This window comes from Rhinolophus sinicus, linkage group LG14, assembly GCF_036562045.2.
Source record: "Rhinolophus sinicus isolate RSC01 linkage group LG14, ASM3656204v1, whole genome shotgun sequence".
In the NCBI taxonomy this organism is placed as follows: Eukaryota; Metazoa; Chordata; class Mammalia; order Chiroptera; family Rhinolophidae; genus Rhinolophus; species Rhinolophus sinicus.
Genome location: NC_133763.1, coordinates 25,749,021 through 25,771,929, shown reverse-complemented (window position 1 = coordinate 25,771,929; position 22,909 = coordinate 25,749,021). Strand labels below are relative to the sequence as shown.

Genomic DNA, 22,909 nt, shown 5'->3' with positions numbered 1-22,909 from the left:
CCCGCCCCCACCTGCCCGGTGCTAGAAGAGGAACAGTAGCAGTGTCAGATCAAAAGAACAGAATATTTGCTGTTCTGAGAACTGTGGACCACAGACACAGATTCGCAGCCCAACTAGTTCCAGCAAACGGGAGGGAGCTGTGGAAGCAGGACTGGCTATGGTGGTGGACGCAGCCATTGCTCTGGGTCACCTCTCACAACTCACCCTGCCCCTGGCCCCACCTATCTAGGCGGATCCCTGCAGGAGTAAACAGAACTGCTGAAATATACGGGCTCTGAATCAGGAGCTGGAAGAGCTTTGGAACATCAAAAGCTCTCCGCATACCCACTGGGACACTGCGCCCTGTGACCTAGACGAACTATTAACAGAGGAGAAGCCCCTCTCCCAGGGAATCCCCCCATTGTGTGAGAAGTTGGAATAGTGCAGAGAAAACATAGCACTACCGTGTGGGAGAAGAAAAATAAGTTGCAGTTGGAGAAATAATAAAACATTCTACCAACAAGTACTGGAAAACAAAAGAAAGACCTCTTCTATAAACCGGTTGTAGAAGCCACTCCTGTAGATGTCTAGGAAGAGAAATAATAAATCAGCAATTGCCATGAATAACCAAGGCAACAAGACAGCTCAGAAAGAAAGTGAAAAGTCTCCAGAAAAGGAACTTAAAGATATGGAAACATGTGACTTAAATGACAGAGAATTCAATATTGCAGTTCTGAAAAAACTCAATGAGGTGCAAGAAAACACAGAAATGCAGTTTAATGAACTCAGAAACACAATCAAAGAACAAAATGAGCATTTTACGAAAGAGATTGAAATTTTAAAAAAGAACCAAATAGAATTTCTGGAGATTAAGAACTCAATAGAAGAAATTAAGAATGAAATAACCAGCTTAGGTAGCAAAGTTGACCAGATGGAGGAAAGAATCAGTGACATCAAAGATAGAAACATGGAAATTACACAGATGGAAGAAGAAAGAGACTTGAAACTTAAAAGAAATGAAAGAACTCTACAAGAACTTTCTGACACCATCAGAAAGAGCAATATAAGAATAATGGGCGTACCAGAAGGAGAAGAAAGAGAGAAGGGAACAGAGAATATATTCAAACTGTCGATGAGAACTTCCCAAACTTGTGGAAAGAACTTCATTCTCGAATCCAAGAAGGAAATAGAACACCTAATTACCTCGATCCCAACAGGACTTCCCCAAGGCACATTGTATTGAAGCTGTCTAAAATCAACGACAAAGAAAGAATCCTCAAGGCAGCCAGGGAAAAGAAGACGGTCAGCTACAAAGGAAAGCCCATTAGATTATCATCATATTTTTCAGCAGAAACTCTACAAGCCATGAGGGAGTGGAACCAAATATTCAAACTGTTGAAAGAGAGGAATTATGAGCAAAGAATAATATATCCAGCAAAGATATCCGTTAGACACAAAGGAGGAAAAAAGACTTTTTCAGACGTACAGAAGCTGAGGGAATTTTCTAATACATGACCTGCATTACAGAAATAATAACGGAGGCTATTCGATCACCATCAACAGGGACAATTTGTGGCAACCAAAACATAAAAAGGGGGAGAGTAAAGGCCTAAACCGGAATATGAGAATGGAGAAAGTAAGCATGCTGAAGAAAACAGAATACTCTAAATATCAAACTTTCTTTTATATAAACTTAAGGGTAACCACTAAAAAAAAATCCAGAACTGAAATATATACTGTAATAAAAGAAGAAACGTAGGGAAATATCATAGAATACCAATAAACAGAAATAATAGACAACAACAAGAAGGCAAAGAAACAATGGAGACACAACCTTACCAGAAAACTAAAGATAGAATGACAGGAAATCCTCAAATATCAATAATGACCCTAAATGTAAATGGACTGAACTCACCATTAAAAAGGCACAGACTAACAGATTGGATCAAAAAATAAACCCAATCATATGCTGTCTCTAAGAGACACATCTCAGCTACAAGCACAAGCATAGACTCAAACTGAAATGGTGGAAATTGACACTCCAAGCCAATGGTACCCAAAGAAAATCAGGTATAGCCATAATTATATCAGATGAAACAGACTTCAGGGTGAAAAAGATAACAAGAGACAAAATTGGACATTTTATAATGGTAAAGGGGACTATACAACAAGAAGACATAACAGTCATCAATATTTATGCCCCCAATCAGGGAGCACCGAAATATACCAAGCAACTACTAACAGAACTAAAGGGAGAAATTGACCAAAACACAATTATACTAGGGGACTTAAATACATCATTGACAGCTATGGATAGATCATCCAAACAGAAAATAAATAACGAAATAGCAGCCCTAAATGACACATTAGATGAAATGGACATAATTGACATTTATAGAGCACTTCATCCTAAAACATCAGACTATACATTCTTTTCTAGTGTACATGGAACATTCTCAAGGATAGACCATATATTGGGACATAAAATCAGCCTCAACAAATTTAAGAAGAGTGAAATCATCCCAAGCACATACTCTGATTACAAGGCTTTGAAATTGGATATCAACTGCAAAAAGAAAGCAGGAAAAACACAAATACATGGAGATTAAACAACATACTTTTAAGTAATGACTGGGTCAAAGAAGAAATTAGAGGAGAGATCAAAAGATACATAGAAACAAATGACAATGAAAATACATCCTACCAAAATTTTGGGATGCAGCGAAAGCAGTTTTAAGAGGGAAATTTATCTCATTACAGGCCTATCTCAAGAAACAAGAAAAATCCCAAATAAATAACCTCATGTTACACCTTAAAGAACTAGAAAAAGAAGAACAAGTGAAACCCAAGGTCAGCAGAAGAAAGGAAATAACAAAAATCAGAGCAGAACTAAATGAAATAGAGAACAAAAAGACAATAGAAAAAATTAATGTGACAAAGAGCTGGTTCTTTGAAAAGATTAACAAAATTGACAAACCCTTGGCTAGACTCACTAAGATAAAAAGAGAGAAGACACTAATTAACAAAATCAGAAATGAAAAGGGGAAGTTATCACGGACACCACAGAAATACAAAGGATCATCCAAGAATACTATGAAGGACTATATGCCACCAAATTCAATAACCTAGAAGAAATGGACAAGTTCTTAGAAACATATAGCCTTCCAAGGCTGAACCATGAAGAACTGGAAAATCTAAACAGACCGATCACCAGTAATGAAATTGAATCAGTCATCCAAAACCTTCCCTAAAGCTAGAGTCCGGGACCAGATAGCTTCTCTAGTGAATTCTATCAAACCTTCAAAGAGGATGTAATACCAGTCCTGCTCAAACTCTTCCAAAAAATTGAAGAAGAGACAATACTCCCTAACTCATTTTATGAGGACAACATTACCCTGATACCAAAACCTGGTAAGCACAGCACAAAAAAAGAAAACTACAGACCAATATCTCTGATGAATACAGATGCAAAAATCCTAAAAAAAAATTCCAGCAATTCAAATACAACAATGCATTAGAAAGATTATTCATCACGACCAAGTGGTGTTCATCTCCGGGGCACAAGGATGGTTCATCATCTGCAAATCCATCAATGTGATGTATCACGTGAACAAAATAAAGGACAAAAATCATATGATTATATCAATTGATGCATAAAAACATTTGCCACATATAACATCCATTTATGATTAAAACACTTAATAAAATAGGTATAGAAAGAAAATACCTTAACATAATAAAGGCCATATATGACAAGCCCTCAGCTAATCTCATAATTAATGGTGAAAAACTGAAGCCCTTTTCTCTACTTTCAGGAACACGACAGGGATGTCCCCTATCACCTCTGCTTTTCAACATCGTGTTGGAAGTCCTTGCCAGAGCAATCAGGCAAGAGAAAGAAATAAAAGGGATCCAAATAGGGAATGAAGAAGTTAAATTATCACTCTTTGCAGATGATATGATGCTATATATAGAAAACCCTAAAGACCACCAAAAAGCTATTAGAAACAATCAACGAATGCAGTAAAGTTGCTAGCTACAAAATCAACATACAAAAGTCCATTGCATTCCTATAAACTAACAATGAAATCTCAGAAAAAGAAATACAAAAAACAATTCCTTTTGCAATTGCAGCAAAAAGAATAAAATACCTAGGAATAAACTTAACCAAGTATGTGAAGACGTATATGCTGGAAACTATAAGACATTTTTGAAAGAAATTGAAGAAGAGACAAAAAAATGGAAAGACATTCCGTGCTCATGGATTGGAAGAATCAACATAGTTAAAATGACCATATTACCCAAAGCAATATACAGTTTTAATGCAATCCCCATCAAAATCCCAATGGCAGTTTTTAAAGAAATAGAACAAAAAATCATCAGATTGGTTTGGAACCACAAAAGACCCCGAATAGCCAAAGCAATCTTAAGAAAAATGAACAATACTGGAGGTATCACACTCCCTGACTTTGGCTTGTACTACAGGGCTACAATAATCAAAACAGCATTGTATTGGCAGTAAAACAGACACATAGACCAATGGAATAGAATTGAGAACCCAGAAATAAAACCGCATAAATATGGACAGATAATTTTTGACAAAGAAGCTAAAAATATAAAATGGAGGAAAGACAGCCTCTTCAATAATTGGTGTTGGGAGAATTGGATAGCCACGTGCAAAAGAATGAAACTGGACTGCTATATGTCACCATGTACCAAAATTAATTCAAAATGGATCAAAGACTTAAGCATAAGATCTGACACAATAAACTGCATAGAAGAAAACATAGGTACTAAACTTATGGACCTTGGGTTCAAAGAACATTTTATGAATTTGACAATGGAAGTAAAAGCTAAAATAAATGATTGGGACTATATGAAACTTAAAAGCTTCTGCACAGTAAAAGAAAACATCAACAAAATAAAGAGGCAACCAACTGAATGGGAGAAGATTTTTGCAAACAGTGCCTTCGGTAAGGGGCTAATATCCAATATATACAAGGAACTCATGAAACTCAACAACAACAAAAAAAAACAACCCAATTGAAAAATGGGCAGAAGATCTGAAGAGACATTTCTCCAAAGAGGACATAAAATTTGCAAATAGACATATGAAAAAATACTCAACATCACTAATCATCAGAGAAATGCAAATAAAAACCACAATGAGATATCACCTCACCCCAGTCAGAATTGGTATTGTCAACAAGACAAATAGTAACAAGTGTTGGAGAGGCTGTGGAGAAAACGGAACCCTCATACACTGTTGGTGGGAATGCAGACTGGTGCAGCCGTTATGGAAGGCAGTGTGGAGGTTCCTCAAAAAATCACGAATAGAATTACCGTATGACCCAGCAATCCCTCTCCTGGGTATCTACCCAAAAATTCTGAAAACGTTTATACATAAAGACACATGTGCTCCAATGTTCATTGCAGCTTTATTTACAGTGGCCAAGACATGGAAACAACCAAAATGTCCTTCGATAGATGAATGAATAAAGAAGTTGTGTTATATATACACAATGGAATACTATTCAGCGGTAAGAAAAGATGATATGGGATCATTTGTGACAACATGGATGGATCTTGAGATTGTAATGCTAAGCGAAGTAAGTCAGACAGAAAAAGCAGAGAACCATATGATTTCACTGATATGTGGTATATAAAACTGAAAACAACAAAAGAACAAGACAAACAAATGAGAAACAAAAACTCATAGACACAGACAATAGTTTAGTGGTTACCAGAGGGTAAGGGCAGAGGAGGGTGGGAGATAAGGGTAAAGAGGATCAAATATATGTTGATGGAAGGATGCCTGACTCTGGGTAGTGAACACACAATGGGATTTATAGATGATGTAACACAGAATTGTACACCTGGAATCTATGTAACTTTCCTAACAATTGTCACCCAGTAAACTTTAATTAAAAAAGAAAAGAAAATTCTCCTGAGAATGGCACTTTTGCAGCTTATTTTATCTATTAGAATCAAAGGAGGAGATGTAAGGAAAGTAACCTGAAATCCATTTGTGCTAGTTAAGTGGTAGGAGAAAGCAAAGTGGGGAAATCTTTAGGATTGAATAAAAAGTAAAATGGAGAGACACATACTTCTTTTACATTGGTGAGTACATGATAGGTGATAGTTAACATTTACAGCACATAGAAATGGTATTTGGGGAACAAAATAAAAATGAGGGGTTCTGTGGTCTTCTGCTTTGGTGTGGTGTGTTGAGCCTTGAGGGGTCTGGAAAAAGGGATTACTCTGACATTCCAAGGGTATGTTATCTTAGATGCAAAAAGACAATAGACAGGTTCACTTAAGGTAAATAAAGATTGAGTTTTTCAAGGAAGCTATATGCCAAGGATGGAATATCAGCAGTGACTGCTTTTAGTCAAGACTTTTTATGCGCAGAACAATCTATGTGGTTAATTTCAGTCTCTGAGTTTGCAGGACCTCCCATGCTGGCCTCCCCTGAGCTTGTCAGGTTTAGTATGTGGCCCCTTTTCTGTCCACAGTGGGAAACAAGTAACTTGTCATATTAGTGAATATTGGGTGATATAGTATAAAGGAGAGAAGAAACCATACTGATATATGCAGAAACTTGCCACAGCAATAAATTACTCAATGATTTTTTTTTGCAGCTTTTACTGCCTTTAGTTTTATATGTTTTGAGACAGTAGAAAATTTATGACTGGTAATGTCTATATGTTCAATAATTATTATAAGCATATGGTTTGTTTTGGTTGTTGTTTTAAAAAAGTAATACACTTTGGTTAGACCCATTGATCTCTGAATACCTTAGAAAAAATATAGACATTACTATCAACCATATTTGTAATATGTGGTTTCTATGTACTATTGCTTTATAAATTTCAAACTTATCCTAGGAAGGACAGCATTTGGTTATTAGTCTGCAGAAAATGTCCAGGAGACTTGGAATAAATCTAAAATCTAGAGGATATTTCTGAAAGGAGAAATCATAAATGAGGGAAGTGTACAAAGATATTGTTGCAGATATGTTTAGTTATTATTTTATTACCATTATTAAATGATACTTTCCAATTAGCAAAAAGTATTCTGGAGGTTATTATTTCTATTGGGGCCAAACTCACATTCTATTTAATTTTATCATCTTGACAGCTCTGTAGGGGAATAAAGGAATAACCATGTGTTATCCCTTTGTACAGTAAGAACCTGAATCTCATGTATTAAATGTTTGGTAGTTACATTGCTAATAAGAGTTGAAACCAGAAATCCAAACTTCGATTTTATGGACATACTTCAGTGTCAATACAGGAAAGAAACATGTTAGTAATGGACTTTGAGGCCTGGCATTTAACTGCCATGACCAATTTTAATGAAGATTACATGATAAAAATAATAGAGTAACCTTTATGACTCTATTATTAATAAAGGAGGTTGTGTGTTATCCCTTTGTACAATAAGAACCTGAATCTCATGTATTAAGTGTGCATTAGTCAACATTGATTCAAGGTTTGACCATGTTAGCAATATGAATTGATGTATGCCAGCCTGTGTATACATCACAGGACAGTGACCTGCTAGACCGGCGGAAACACTGCTTCACTGTGCAGTCCGAGTCTGGAGAAGACCTCTACTTCTCTGTGGAGTTAGATTGTGACCTTGCCCAGTGGGAAAGAGCCTTCCAAACAGCAACCTTTCTGGAAGTGGAACGAATACAGGTGAGAGTCTGTGGAATTTTAGGATCTATGATTCACACAGATATATGACCACTGGCCTAAAGGTCTAATTATTGAATTAAAATTAGCATAAAAATACAGTTCTGTGAGTCTTGGCTTCTCAAATACATTTTATAATTATTCATTGTGATTAAATGAATAGTAATACAGCTGTGAAAAACACTTTAATTTTTCTAAAATTTGATCTGTCTAGGCTATTTCCTGCCACTCATCAAAATATATTCTTTCTAATTTTAATTATAATCTTCTCCACTTTAAATCTAAAATGAAATACTCTGATATTCATTAATCATTTACAAGACCATTTTCTGTTCTCCAATCATGACCACCAAATTTTCAGCTGAATGGCTTCATTCACTTATAATGTTTTTTCTTGCTAGAAAGCTTTATCTTCGTCTCTATGTTTCAAAACTCTACACAGAATTTGAAACTCTTTTCATAGGTCATATTATCCATGAAGATTTTCCTGACTTCCAGTCTTCGCTGGCCACTGAGTACCACTACTCCTTCCACAACAAACCTGTTCACTTTTTAACACCAATATCACTTTCTTAAGTCTGCTCACACTGTCTGTATTGAAGTGATGTGTGCTTGACATTGCTCACAATAGTTATAGTTTGCTTGAGATTATTTTATTCCTCTACAAATGGAAGTACAGTGTATTTTGTACATCACTAGTATTCAATACATACTTATTAAGTTTTATTTCTTAAGTATGAAGTTATATCCAGATCAAACTTCATAGAGCCTTCAGCCTCCCTAATTCATAGAACTATGAAATGAAGCAGACTACTAAATATAGGTTATGAGCCTGGCAGGGACCAGAGATCAATGGCAATACTGAACAGTTGTGGTGCACTTGCCACATGTGAATAGACTCATAGAACCAGAACCTAAATAGACACATAGGCAGTTAATTTTGAAAAACAAATATGTGACGATGATGATATAGCATTGACTATCCTAGAATGCTTATCTACAATAGGAGATTGGATGCATATTTTTTCCGTATGTTGAACTGATTTATAACATATATTATTATTTTTTTCTGACTACAAACCTGTATTCAACACATCAATTTGCAGTATGACATGACAAAAGGGGAAAAGAACAAGAAGAAGATTCAAATTCTACTTGTTTTATTTCTCAGTTGACATTTTCTAATAGCTCTGCTGATCTGCATATATCTAAAAATGTTAAAGTAACAGAAATACTCTTTCAAAAATTTAACTGTATATATAACCTCAATTTAGTAAATAGGTACATTAATATCAAAAATGAAAAGGTGAAAACTGTCTTAAATATTATTTTATTTCAAGTGACAACATCTAAGACCATTTTAAAGCATAAAACATGTCAGTTTCATAGACGTTGACATTATTTAAAATTATATTGATATTTTTTAGGTTTCCCTAATTATCATGTTCCTAGAATATCACATTTTACTTGGAAAAATCTACATATTGATTTCTACCTGTTGGTCTCAATTTGATATTTCATTTTGAGTCTCCTGATGTTTAGAAATGAGCTAGAGATAAAGTTATGTTGTTTTACTATATTTGAATACTTTTTGTTTATTTATGTGTGTGTGTGTGTATGTTTGTAAAATGGGCTTCATATTCTCTAAGCTGATGTCTTGAGCAATGCATTTCTTTGGACTATCTATCAACTTACCTATTCACAATGCCAATTTAAAATGCATATAGTAAGTGAAAAGTAAAATATTTAATGCCATTGTAGCTTTCAGTTTTATCATAGACTTTATAATTTCCCAGTCATAAATTTTCTATACAAATATAAAAATATTTTTATGTCAATTACTTTATCAGGAATCAATAGCTAATGACTAAACACTTTGGTAGTGTTATTTTCAAAAACAAGAATGTGCATATATTTACAAAAGAACTTTATATGTTTCCTTCTATGTTCTCAATATTCCCACTAACATTAAAGTTGATAAAAAAAATAAAGAGGGAAAATATGTGAAATAGGCAGAAATGTAGAAAATTAATGAAGTGATTAATATGATTAATAAATTAATAAATAAAATTATTTTTATTTGGAAATTGGTTTTCATTAATGGGATTGCACTCTAACATTTCCTAGCTTGTAATCTATTCCTTTATCTACTTACAAGTTTTCTGATCTCTACTATACTAAATATTGTTATAAATATCTACATATTTAATAGGTAATCCATTGAATGCAGGTATTTCTAAACACTTGATATTGACATTTAAATTCACACCTTAGTAATAGAAAATGTAGTAAATATTGAAACAGAAAGGTAAAAATTTATATGAATAAAGTCTTACATTTCCATAGTATCCAAAGTACCAGTATGAAGCCTAATTCATTTATAGTATTTTTAGTTCCTTTGCTTGTCCTATTTCTGAACAATCTTCCCAGAGTAAATGAATAATGTTAGTAAAAAGCAGATAATTGTTTTAGACTTTACATTAATTTAATTTGAAAAATATATAGTTCTTTTACAGCAGAACTTTTAAGGAAAAAGTGTATCATTTTCAAAAGTGATCATTTCACTTTTGAATATAATTATAAAAGAAAATAATGATTTCCTTTAATTATGATTGCAGACAATTTCATATGTATATTACCAAGCTATACACATTTAGCTGTCATTCAACAGGGTATATTAACAAATATTTTGTGTCATGTATCTTTAAATGTTGTTAATAATATATAATTATGCAAAATCTTTTGAAGTGTTTCTAGTTTGAAACTTCCTAAACTTTTTTTGCATTTTTCTAACTATAATTCCATTTTTATTATAAAATAAACATAGAAATTAATCAAATATTTTAATGTGAAAAACATGTTAAGTATACTCATTATATATGTTTATTAAGATTAGACATTATAGAATTAAACTTCAGTGTATTTTAATTTACATCATATGTGTTTCAATTTAATGATTATTGAAACAATGTAATTTAATTTGTAAATCTGAACTTAAAGAAATAAATTTTAATTTTCTGTAATATTTAATATTTTCACCTGACATATTTTTAAAAAATGATAGTACTTGAAGTAGCACACAATTATGTCTAAATTAGAGGAAATGAGATAGCCTTGAACATTCCTTAATGTTGATAGTCGTATTGACAAAGTAGTAATGGGTGGATGCAAGCATAGAAGATGTCCATGTATTAAATAAATAAACTTCCACCCCAAACGACCTTATAGGTCCTATTAAGTTTGTTTGCTAATCCTAAAAAAGTTATTTCCAAATGAATAATTTGGCATGGTTATAACTTTCCTTTGCAAATTGAACTTAAATATATGAATATACCATATAGCTTTTTGGTGAAGACAACTTGATGCATTTCTCCGAAATTATAGTGAGAATGTGATTCATTTAATGTATTTTCATATACAGTAATACAAAAACAAATGCAATGTAAGGATTGGTATTGAAAATTTGCTTGAAATAGATTTATTCCTTATTTTCCCTCCTTCTCTTTCTCCTTGTTTGTTAATTACAAGTAATTTTCTCTATTTGGATATCTAACTATGCAAATAAAACAAGCCCATGGATATAAAAATGTATTACGTTGCGTATAAGCCTCAAGTTTTTATTTCCTGTTATTCTTATATTTCAGTACCTGTTTTATTAGTCTTTCCAATAATTTTATATAAGTAACATTATAAATTAATCTGTCTCAATGTAAAAATTAATTAATTGTTGATTTCTGAAGAATCAATAAGTTTATACAAATAATAACAAGTGGTAATTTGGGAAATATGTTTTGCTACATGACATGAATGAACATACTGAAACTGTTAAGGTCAAGATGTTTCTTGAATTTTTTGCCTTTGTTAGGGAATCTGAATTTGTGTGCCTGAGAGTTCTTCTAATAATATCCATAAAATTAATATGTCAAGAATTTAAGTAACATTTTAATCTTTAATAATTCACTTTTGACTTAATGAAAATGCAGTGATATTTAGCTAGTGGACTTAACAACTGAACATAATCTTGCCTACACCTAAAATTTTTAATACCAAGTTTATTGCCAAAATACCAAAGGAAGCCAGTGTGGCCCAAGGTAAAGACAAGAGCTGACAGAGCAGAATTGGGAATTTGGCCCTGAGTATCCCCTAGCAGGTCAAAAATCACTTAGCTTCTGTTTTATTAACATTAAGAAGTTAATAACACTCTCTTCCTTATACAATTACTGCAGATATTAAGTTAGCTATTATATAGAGAACTTACTACAGGAGCTTTCACAGTGTCTTTGAAAAATGTTGGCTATTTAGGCTGATATTGGGTCAATTACATGAAAAGTAACAGTATTTTCTGTTTTGTCTAGAGCAAGACATATGCATGTGTCCTAGAAAGTCATCTAATGGGACTCACGATTGACTTTAGCACAGGATTTATCTGCTTTGATGCTGCAACAAAGGTAATGTGATCAAGTCAGCTCTGGGAAATGTGCTGCATACATTCTAATTTAAGAATGATTGAAATAACTTCGAATGCCTGTCATTCAAAAAGTTAAATTATGCTTTAATCTGTTTATAGAAAAACAAAAAAAAATAATTTTAATAAACAATTTTTTGCCAAAAAACACTATAACTATATAAAGTGTATATATGATATTATATATGTATACATATATATCCTCTTTTACTAAAGGTATGGCTTCATATTGAGGGGAAATTTTCCTTCCCCCAAACTATTTTTAAAGCAAAATATCCCTTTATTACTTTTCTGCAGCAACATCTCCAATATCAGAATAGGGAAAATATATTTTTCAGTTTTATGGATAATATGTTAGAATTATAGAATGGAGGAATTTAAGGGTTTGAAGTTTCAAGCCAAGGATACAATCCTTGTAAACACATAACTTAATATGGTCTTGTGCTCTCTAATTGGGTGCCATTTTCACAAAGGTTATGTTTGTGGGACGGACATATATTGAATGATTAAGGGCACTTTCTCAGCCAGTTATATCTAAAAAATCCTAAAGCTCAACTGACCTACCATCTACTGTTAATCTTCCAGTACTGGAGTCACTGCTTCAACTTTCTGACTTGGAGCTCTGGTCTTAATGGAAGACACTCTCTTCTCTCCTAAAAGGACATCAATTCCTTAGGTGCACCTCACTTTCTCCTTTATCGAAGTATAACCTAAGAAACAAACCAATATTTTTTTTGTCACTAATTTTAAGGATTAACGAGAAACCCTTTACTGGGAAATATATTTTACCTAGAAAGTAAGACTTGTACAGGATTTTAAAAAAGCAAATGCAAATAAAACAGGATAGTGATATAAATATGTGAGAAAGGCAGTGTACAGATAGGAGACGTGTTTTGATCTTGAGAAAAAATAAGAGTCTATTGGTGTGGTCAGCGTAGGAAATGAGAGTCAGCATGATTTTAGATTATACTTGAATACTACTGGTTTGGAAGCAGCGAGGTGTCTGGGAATGTCAAGCTGGTTCTTGTTACATAGTACTTGTGTATGAAAGTCCCCATAAAAACCATTTTCCTGGATTTTCCAGAGAGTGTAAGACACACTAAATAGCACCATATTCCATGTACTTCAGTTTACATTAGCAACATAGCAGGAGGTTGTACATTCTTCTGTTTCCCTTAGTGTTGCTGGGGTTATTCCCTCACAGAAGTTTGTTGGCATATACAGCTCAGCTTGTCCTTTGTAATCCTCATCCTTGTTAAAATGTAGCCTTTTCCATGTTAGGAAAAGGTTTTCTCACTAATGTGTCAAAGTCTGATGTTGCGGTACTTATATAATTCTCATAGCTAAGAGTATAAATGTTCTGCCATTATGTTCCTTTAAACACACATAGTCGTAGGTACATTAGTTAATTATATATAATAATAGATCTCCATGTAAACAGAGTCTTCATTGGTAATATTTTCAAATAAGTATTTACTTGATACTTGCTGTTTATAGAGAAACACAGGTGGGGTATACCTGTCAGTCGTGGGTGCTCAAGGAAGGCTTCATAGAAATTGAGACACCGAGAGTAAGATTATCCAGACATATATCTGTAAGTGAGGAAGGACATTGAATTTGAGGTCAGAAATGTGAGATCAAGTGTGTAGCTAACTAAGAGACAGATGATGAAAGGGGTTCTATTAAAGAATTCAGATTTGGTGTTAAGAACAGAAGAATACCTTTGAAGGGTTTGAGAAAAAGGAAGGAAATGATAAGAGGTTTATTTGACAATACACAACTAATAGGAGAGTATATGAGTAAGATTGAGCGAACCTGGGCAAACTACAGATTCTAAATTCTCAAAATCTGTCTTCAACTGGGCATCTATCACTCTACGACATCGCTCAGAAAATTATATGCATGGTTGACAAGGTCAAATAAACACATTGTTACAAATTGAGGGTAACAGTAATCACAGTGTAGTTTAGTATAACCGAAAGATAAGGTGCAGGAAGGGGATGGAGAGAGACAATACTGGAGGGGGAAAAAAATAAGCAGGGCCACATGGTTAAGTTCCATTTCATGTTTGACCTAAATCTGATTTTTCTAAAAGATTTATATTAAAATATAGCTAACATACAATATTATTATAGTTTCAGGTGTACACAACAGTTATTAAACATTTGTGTATCTAAAGAAATGATCACCAATGATCACCAGCTGCCATCTGACACTACAATGCTATTGACTGTATTCCCTATGCTGTACGTACCCCTGACTAGTCTTAGTACACATCTGGCATTATACATAGTTATTGCCATAGTATTAACTATATTCCCTATGCTTTATTTTGCACACCTTGACTATTTTCTAACTACAAATTTGTACTTTTTAATCCTTCCCCCTTTTTCACCCTGTTCCCAAACCCCTCTTTCATCTATCACCCTGATAAATCTAGTATCCATCTGAAACCACACATAGTTATTACAATATTGTTGACTATATTCCTTATCCTTTTTTTGTTCTTTGTTGTTCATCTTAAAGAAATCCCTCTAAGATCCCTTGTAGTTCTGGTTTGGTGTTGATGAACACCTTTAGCTTTTCCTCATATGGGAAGCTCGTTATCTGTCCTTCAATTCTAAATGATAGTTTTGCTGGGTAGAGTAATCATCATTGTAGGTCTTTGCTTTTCATTGCTTTGAATATTTTCTGCCAATCCCTTCTAGCCTGGAAAGTTTCTGTTGAGAAATCAGCTGGCAGTCTTAAGGAAGCTCCTTTGTAGGTAACTGACTGCTTTTCTCTTATTGCTTTTAAGAGTCTCTCTCTGTCTTTAATTTGGCATTTTAATTATTATGTGTCTTGGTGTGGGCCTCTTTGGGTTCACCTTGTTTGGGACACTGTGCACTTCCTGGGCTTGTGTGTCTATTTCCTTCACCAGGTTAGAAAATTTATTAGTCACCATTTCTTCAAATATGTTTTCTTTTTTTCCTGAACAAGAAGAAAGTATGCTGTTTACTTTGGAAAGAGATTCAGAATTCAACAAGAGAAATCAGTTTAAACAAGTTTGGATGCCCCTACGACTGTCAGATATTTTCTGTAATCTTGATCGCTAGGGCTTATGCCAGTGAAAACAGAATCCTCAACATTTCCTTTTCAACCTTTCCTTCCATGCTGCATGAGTCAGACACGGGTTGGAGTTCCCAGTTAAGGGTCTGCAGTTACAGTAAGCTTATGTAAATATCAAGTATCTGAATCTATTTAGTTCCTGAGTCAGATACCAAATTCAGAAAGTGAAAAGCACCACATGATCCAAATGATCCAAATTTATTTGTGGTCTGGGTTTCAGATGTAAGCAGTGGGAGTTCAGAGGGTAAGGAACAGATCCCCCAAAATATCCAAATGTATGTACTCTCCAGAGGATGGAGAGTGAGGGTTTGGAGAGGGAATGCCATCTGTGTTGTTCACTGCAGAGCCAAGGACTATTTATTTCCATTTCTTTAAAACGTGTAATATGCATATTGACTACATCTTCACTTATCAATTTTAGTCATTGGTATTCAAATAGGTTTTCAATTCCTCCCTTTCTCTTTTCTTCTTCTGGTAGCCCTATGATGTGAATGTTGGTATGCTTGATATTGTCCCAGAGGCCCCTTAAACGATCCTCAGTTTTTGGATGCTTCTTCTTCTTCTTTTTCTTTTTGCTCTTCTGTTTGGGTGTTTTGTGCTACCTTATCTTGTAAGTCGTTCATTTGAACTTCTGCTTCATCTAATCTACTGTTGATTCCCTCAAATGTAGTCTTCACTTCAATTATTATATTGTTTATTTCTGGCTGGTTCTGTTTTATGTTTTCCCATTTTTGTGTTTTCCACGTCTTTGTTGAAGTTTTCCTGCAATCAGTGAGCATGCTTATAACCAGTGTTTTGAACTCTGTGTCTGGTAGATCGCTTGTCTCCTCTTTGTTTAGATCTTTTTTTGGAGCTTTGTTCTGTTCTTTAATTTGGGACATGTTTCTGTGTCTTTGTATTGGCACAGAATTAACCCCTGGTCATTCACAGAATGTGAAAGCATCCACGAGACTCTACAAAGTGGGAGAGCAAGAAAGCTGTATTGAAAGTCAGGCAGAGAGAGAGAGTTCTGTTTGGAAGAGAAATAATGGCAAAAGTTTTGCCACAGCAGTCTGATAGGGAGAGCTGCTGAGACAGAGAGGCAAGAGAGATACTGGCAAAAGGAGTTTAGCCAGGGGAGAGGCCAATGGAGACAGCTGCATTGGGTTTCTGTTTAGCTTGAGTTTTATATTTTTCTAAGCAGAATGCAGGGTGCTTGTTGGCTTGAGGGGGTTGGGGGGTGGGGGCGGCCATTACAACTGTCTTCTCCTGGGAACTGTCCTGCTCCCATATATGATGCATGTCAGCTTATAGGTTGCTGTTGCGGTTGGGAACTGCTCTATTTCCACCTATGCTGGATGTAAGGTGCTTGTCAGCTTGCAGGTGCAGTACTAGCCAGGGGATTCAGAGCCAAGTGCTTCATGTTTAAGCTCATTCCTGTTAGTGTACAAGTTTGCTGTTATTAACGCTTGTCTCATCAATCTCTCCATTTGGCTGTGTCCCTGTGTTTGTTTCTATGCATTAGAGAGGCCTGCTATCTCTCTCTCTCTTACTGTGTTTCCCCAAAAATAAGACCTAACTGCAATATAAGCCCTAGCATGATTTTTCAGGATGACATCCTCTGAACAAAAGCCCTAATGCATCTTTTGGAGCAAAAATTAATATAAGATCCAGTCTTATTTTGGGGGAAACACGGTAGTAGAGTAGCCCTATGTAGTAGGTGTGCTGTGATATTCAGTGGCGCTGTCTTCCTGGTCACCTGAGCCACGTGCTTCAGGTGTGCCCCTTGTGTGTGCTGTGTGTGCCCTCCTACTGTAGTTGAGCCTTGTATGGTTGCTAATTGTATGTCAATGGGAGAGATTGACCCTTGGGCTGATTAGTTGTAAGGATTGGTCGAGACTACAATGGAGGTGTTGTGGTACAGGGGCTGACCCTACAGAGCAGGATGCACTTTTGCAGGGCTCTGGTGCCTGCCCAGTGTGCCCTTTTGAGTGTTTTATCCCTAGAGCAGCAGGCTGATGCCCTAGCCAGGCATGCCAGCCCCATGTCCTCCTGGAAGGGGCCCCACTGCAGGCTATGCTCAACCATAGACTTCACCCTGCCTAGGGACACCTGGAATGAGCCACAAAGCAATTCACAGATGGCCAACACCTGAAATGGGTTTGGAGGTGTCTCAAGAGGCCAAGCCAAGAACCAAGGTCAGTTGTCACTAGTGCTTAGGTCTGCTTAGCCAGAGATAGGGGACATACCAAAGCCAGATACTGCTTGTGTGGGATTTGTGAGCCTTTGAGAGATTTTAGGAAAATCCACAGCATGAACCAAGAAAGGCCAGAAAAGTCACTGGAAGCAGTTTGGATGTGCCTGGAAGTGGGGTGGGATAGGATCTCAGGGAATCAGGGCAAACAAATGGTGTTAGTCAGGTTGATGGAGATTCAGATATGGTGGCCACCTATGGCTACATGCTGGGAGAAGGGAAGTCTCAACATAGAAACAATGGCACTAGTTTTCACAGGCAGAAGTTATGGGGGACCTTCAGTCTTTGGAATTCATTAAACTCTGGGCTGAGGAAACTGGTGTGGGGCTATATGACCCCCCACTCCACCCAGCAGGATCTCTGCAATGGAGATATCTCCCCAAATTTTTAATGATCACATGCTTGTAGAGGACCCCCCATGCTGTGTCTCTGCCCCTCCTACCAGTCTTGAGGTGGCTTCTTCTGTATTTTTTTAATGGTAGGGCTTTGGTGCAGCTAGACTTCAAGTGATTATCAATGATGGTTGTTGTGTACTTTAGTTGTAATTTTGATGTGTTGGTAAAAGGAGGTAACCACAGCATTCACCTATTCTGCCATCTTGACCAGATCTGACTTAAATCTAATTTATACTGTGGAAAGATCATTCTAGCTGAGGTGCATAGATTGCATTGATTGAGTGGAGGCAAGACTGAATTAATGGACATTTATGTTATCCCTTGAAAATTTAGAAGAATAACTTCTTAAAAAAAAAAATCATGAAATTTGAAACCATAAAAAAAAAAAAAAATGAGACAAGGCGTGTTTTTTATTTATTTATATCAACCAAATAACACCTCATCTGTAACGGTTAAAATGAGGAAAAAGTCATCCCAATGCCACACCATAAAGCTCCCCTTCAGTCCTTATCATGTTGCAGATGAGCCAACTTCAAGTGCTCCATTGGCTGTAATTGGTGCATGAGGACTTCATTCTGTGTAATTGTCCCTTGCAATGTGTGGAACACCACAAAACTTGACCCTTAAACCTGGGTCAAAGTGAAAGACATTATTACTCACATTCTTACTGTTTCCCTGGTAGAGTCTGTGAATCCATTAGTTCTGCCAAATTGTAATTGTCTGATAGTTTTTTGTTTTTTTTTTAATGTTTTAATAGTTGAATTTGAGAAATGTCAAGAGCTTCTTTAACAGCTTCTTTACTTAAAAACTTCTTTATTTCAAGATATTTAAATAATACATAGCATATTAGAAATATTTTTTGATATCATGATTAACAACAGATCTTTGAAAGATCATAAATTACAAAATAAAATAGTAACATTTTAAAGAATTAGCTCCATTGTATGTTAGAATCTATTATAAAGATATTATGCTTTCTTCTTATCCTTATAACTAATTTTCATTGAACATAGATTGAAAACATTATCTAGGGAAAATCTGTAAAACCCATATATCCGCATGGTGACTTGCAATTTAAGAACTTATATTCTGTGTAGCAAAAAACAATATCACCCTAACCAAAATCACTTCCTTCTTGTTTTAGATTTTTTTCTATAAAATTAGAAGTGCTCCTGTTCCCAAATAATTGTGCTTCAGAACTAAATTCATTGTTAATGCATTTGATTCATGAAATATCTTAATCGATCTAATCCATTCATACCTTTAAGTACACACTGATTTCTACAGTGTTTCAAGGTAGAATCTGAAAGTTAATTTGACTTATACTTATACTTTTCATTTTCAAAAGTCTTTGATATGGATTGGATAAATTGAAGGTCACTAATTATAAAGAGCTAATGTTTGAGCTACTGTTTCTCCTAAAGATATATGTCTTTCATATGCACACATTTCATAATATGCTTATTTGAATTTTTCTAAAAAACGTTTATAATTATAAAAGAATTATAATATGAATTCTGTAGGTCAGACCTCTTGAAATAGAATTACTTTTTTTTTAACTTTATGCTATTTGTTCTATAGTATTTTTGCTATTTCATATCAAAGACAGTTATTAAAAATACAAAAGGAAAATTTGAAGTTATTGAAATGAATATTTTCTTGAAATATCTCCTAAGTAGAAATTTTAAAATACATTAATTAGAATGTCATTATGACAATATCTATATAAATCTTAGCATTTTCCTTTTTACAGTATCTTTCAATCTTTTTTATTCTCTAATTGTGTAACTTACAGCACCAAAAGACGGACAATTAACTATTTGATGGAAATTTTATGTTCTTCAGATAAATTATTTCTTCTTTGCAATAAAAAACATTGCACTTATTATAAAACAAACTCAGGCATTTAGGGAAACAATCCATCAGGTAATTTTTTTTAACCCTCAAACATTTCAAAGTTAGCTGTAAATGTTCTGAAGAAAAGTATTAACCCAAGTATTTGTGCCAGTATATAACTAGATGTAATACAATAATAAAATTCTGGATTTTTTGGTTCATTTCTTGCCATATAAAGACTAGAAAGTTATGTAGAATTAACACATACTTTACTGACTTTATTTATTTATCTATATTTAATTAAAGTTTATTGGGGTAACAATTGTTAGTAAAGTTACATAGATTTCAGGTGTACAATTCTGTATTACAACATCTATAAATCACACTGTATGTTCACCACCCAGAGTCAGTTCTCCTTCTATCACCATATATTTGATCCCCTTTACCATATGACCCAGCAATCCCTCTCCTGGGTATCTACCCAAAAAATCTGAAAACATTTATATATAAAGATAAGTGTGCTCCAATGTTCATTGAAGCTGTATTTATGGTGGCTAAGACATGGAAACAACCAAAATGTCCTTCATTAGATGACTGACTATATTTATAATTAAAAGTATATAAAGAAAAAAATCAGGTAATAGTCAAAAATTCTTTGGCTAATATATGCTTTACATACTTCTTTCATTTTATATCTTTTGTTTCCTCTTATTTCACCCTTTACATTTTCTAATTCTACTTCCCTTCTATGGTCTTTGATAGGTTTTATTTATTTTTTATTAGTAAGAATATCTCTCTTAAAACTTTTCTCATTGTGTTTTAGATTGTCTTTCCTTCAGCTGTCAGTTTTGATTTACATTATTTTTTTTTGTTAATACAATGTATTGATTTTTAAAACTCTCAAATAATAAATGGAAATAATAATAGCTGTGGGTCTATCTCACAACATTATTCTAAAACTAAATGAGACAGCTTATTTGAAAAAAAAATAGTAAACTAAAAAATATAACACCTAGATTTGGAAGTCCTTAAGTATTATTTCCAGGTATCCCACCTTTCAATGGATCTTGTCTCAACCACAAATCACAGTCTTTCATCTAACCCCAGGAATCTATTCTTCTTTTCCCCCTTCTATTTCAAATCCTCCAAAATTCATAAATTAGCTGCTTCTGTCCTCCCACCATTAACATTGGTGGGATCTTTGCAAATCATATAGTTGCTGTAGCCTTTTTCACCTTTAACGTGGACATGAAAATGACACCCTTCTCATAGGATTATTGTAAAGTTAATTAAGAAAATGTATGTGGAATGTGTTGCACAGTGAGTGGGAAATGATGAACCTTCAATAAGAGGTGGATATTTTGTTGCTTATTCACTGGTAGGTAATTCTGACCACTGCAGGGCACTAGCACAAACAACACCTTCTACCTCACTGGCACTCTCAAGATGTCAAAGTGGCACTGTCTTTTTTAGAATTCTTGATCAATCAATCAATCAATCAATCAATCAATCAATCAACATGTTTGCTATATTCTAGTCCTCGTGGGTCTCTGCTTTTATAGAGGTTTTTGTTCTCATGGCACCTAGTAGACAAGATTGACATTAAACAAGTAATTGATAAGTTTAATGATTCTCAGAAAAGGGAGTTTGGGATAGCATGGAAGCATATAAACTAGGTTAAGGGACCATAGGTGGTACTTAGAGAAAATTACATAACACCTGAGAATTCATAGGTCGTGAGAAGCTAACTATGCACACGGTGGAGAAAGACTGAGTAGCATGTGTGCTAAGATGTGAGAAAGTGCTGACAGGATCAATGTAGCAAGAGCAGGAGAATAAGAGGGGAGCAGTTTTCAAAAGTAAAGTAGTCAGACACCAAATAATGAGGAGCTTTTATCTTCACTGTAAAGCTTTGGAACTTACATCAGTTATTATAGCTGTGGCCACAAAATAGCTATGTAACATACAATGACAATACTTCACTGGCTTACAGTAGTAAATATTTATTTTTCACACTTCCGTGGGGTTCAAACTGTTGATTTGGACAGGGTTCATCAATGAGACTGCAGTTTGGATGGTTCTTTCAAATATGCTCGATTAGGTTCTGCTCTCCTTGTTCCTTATTATTAGTGGAACCAGCTTATCCCAGGCGTGTCCTTTTCTTGTAGATGGCAAATGCAAAAGAATATAAGCCTTAATGTGCAATTTTGCTTTAGCCTTTGCTGCTGGAAAAATTGCAAAATCCCCTTGTTCAAAGCATGTCATGTGACTGAGACCAAAACCAAGTAAAAAGACAGATCACCTCAGTCTATGGTGGAAGGGCATTTCTAAGTTATATTGCAATAGGCATTCGTGAAAATTAGGGTTGATATGCCCATCGTGCCAAGGCCATGGAAACCCACTAACAGATTTTATGTGAGTAACAGGGTACAATCTGAGACGACTTCAGCATCTTTGCGGAGAATGCTTTGGAGATGGAGAAGAGTGGATGCTGGGATGGGAGGAGGTTAATAGGAGATTATGTGGTTTAGCGTAGGTGCTTTTCAAATGCAGAGTGGTTGGGATTGTGTAACAATGAGGATAGACTCTGAGTAGGGCTTGAGAATAGAAAGGATGGAACAAGCATGACAGCAAAGTTTCTGACTTGAGCATTATGTGGGAAAAGGAAATACAATGGAAAAGAAATGGATGTGCAGGATATTCATTAAATTGTTCTCATGAAAGTGGCTATGGAGAGGTCACTGAATAGTTACTATGAATGTTCGATGTAAAGATGAGAAGTACACATTTTTCACTTTTCTAATGCTATGTGTCTTACATTAAATAACTTGCCTGTTTCTTGGAAAAAACACATTTGAACATAGTGTGATATACCAAAGATTCAGATATTATAAACAAAGTATATTGTGGACTTAAAGTGCCAAGGTTTAGTTCTAATAGCTTTTCCATATACTATGCAATGCTATATAATGTATTACTTATCTCAGAATGACTTTCACTTCAAAAGGTTTCCTTGTCTCTAATACAAACAAATTTATGACTATCAGGCTTCACCAGGATACCAAAATATAATTTTTTTCCAAATTCACTGGGTAAACAAGATTTAGGCTCCAGCTGGCACCTTCTATATTGGATCTACCCTGTATAAATTTACTCAAGCATCATATTTATGGTATATATACCCTTATTAACC

At 34.7% G+C, this 22,909-nt stretch overlaps 1 protein-coding gene across 10 annotated transcripts in view; it reads left to right on the top strand.

Annotated features, from left to right (window-relative positions):
- Positions 1-22,909, top strand: part of SNTG1 (syntrophin gamma 1) — an 813,791-nt gene that overhangs the window by 733,501 nt on the left and 57,381 nt on the right. For 7 of the 10 annotated variants that reach the window (XM_074318426.1, XM_074318425.1, XM_074318427.1 and 4 more), the window contains 2 exons: positions 7,512-7,682; positions 12,035-12,127. In XM_074318426.1, the coding sequence (XP_074174527.1) occupies positions 7,512-7,682; positions 12,035-12,127 (264 nt within the window). The remainder of the gene's footprint in view (positions 1-7,511; positions 7,683-12,034; positions 12,128-22,909) is intronic. The other 3 variants (XM_019712571.2, XM_074318424.1, XM_019712572.2) reach the window with 2 other exon arrangements.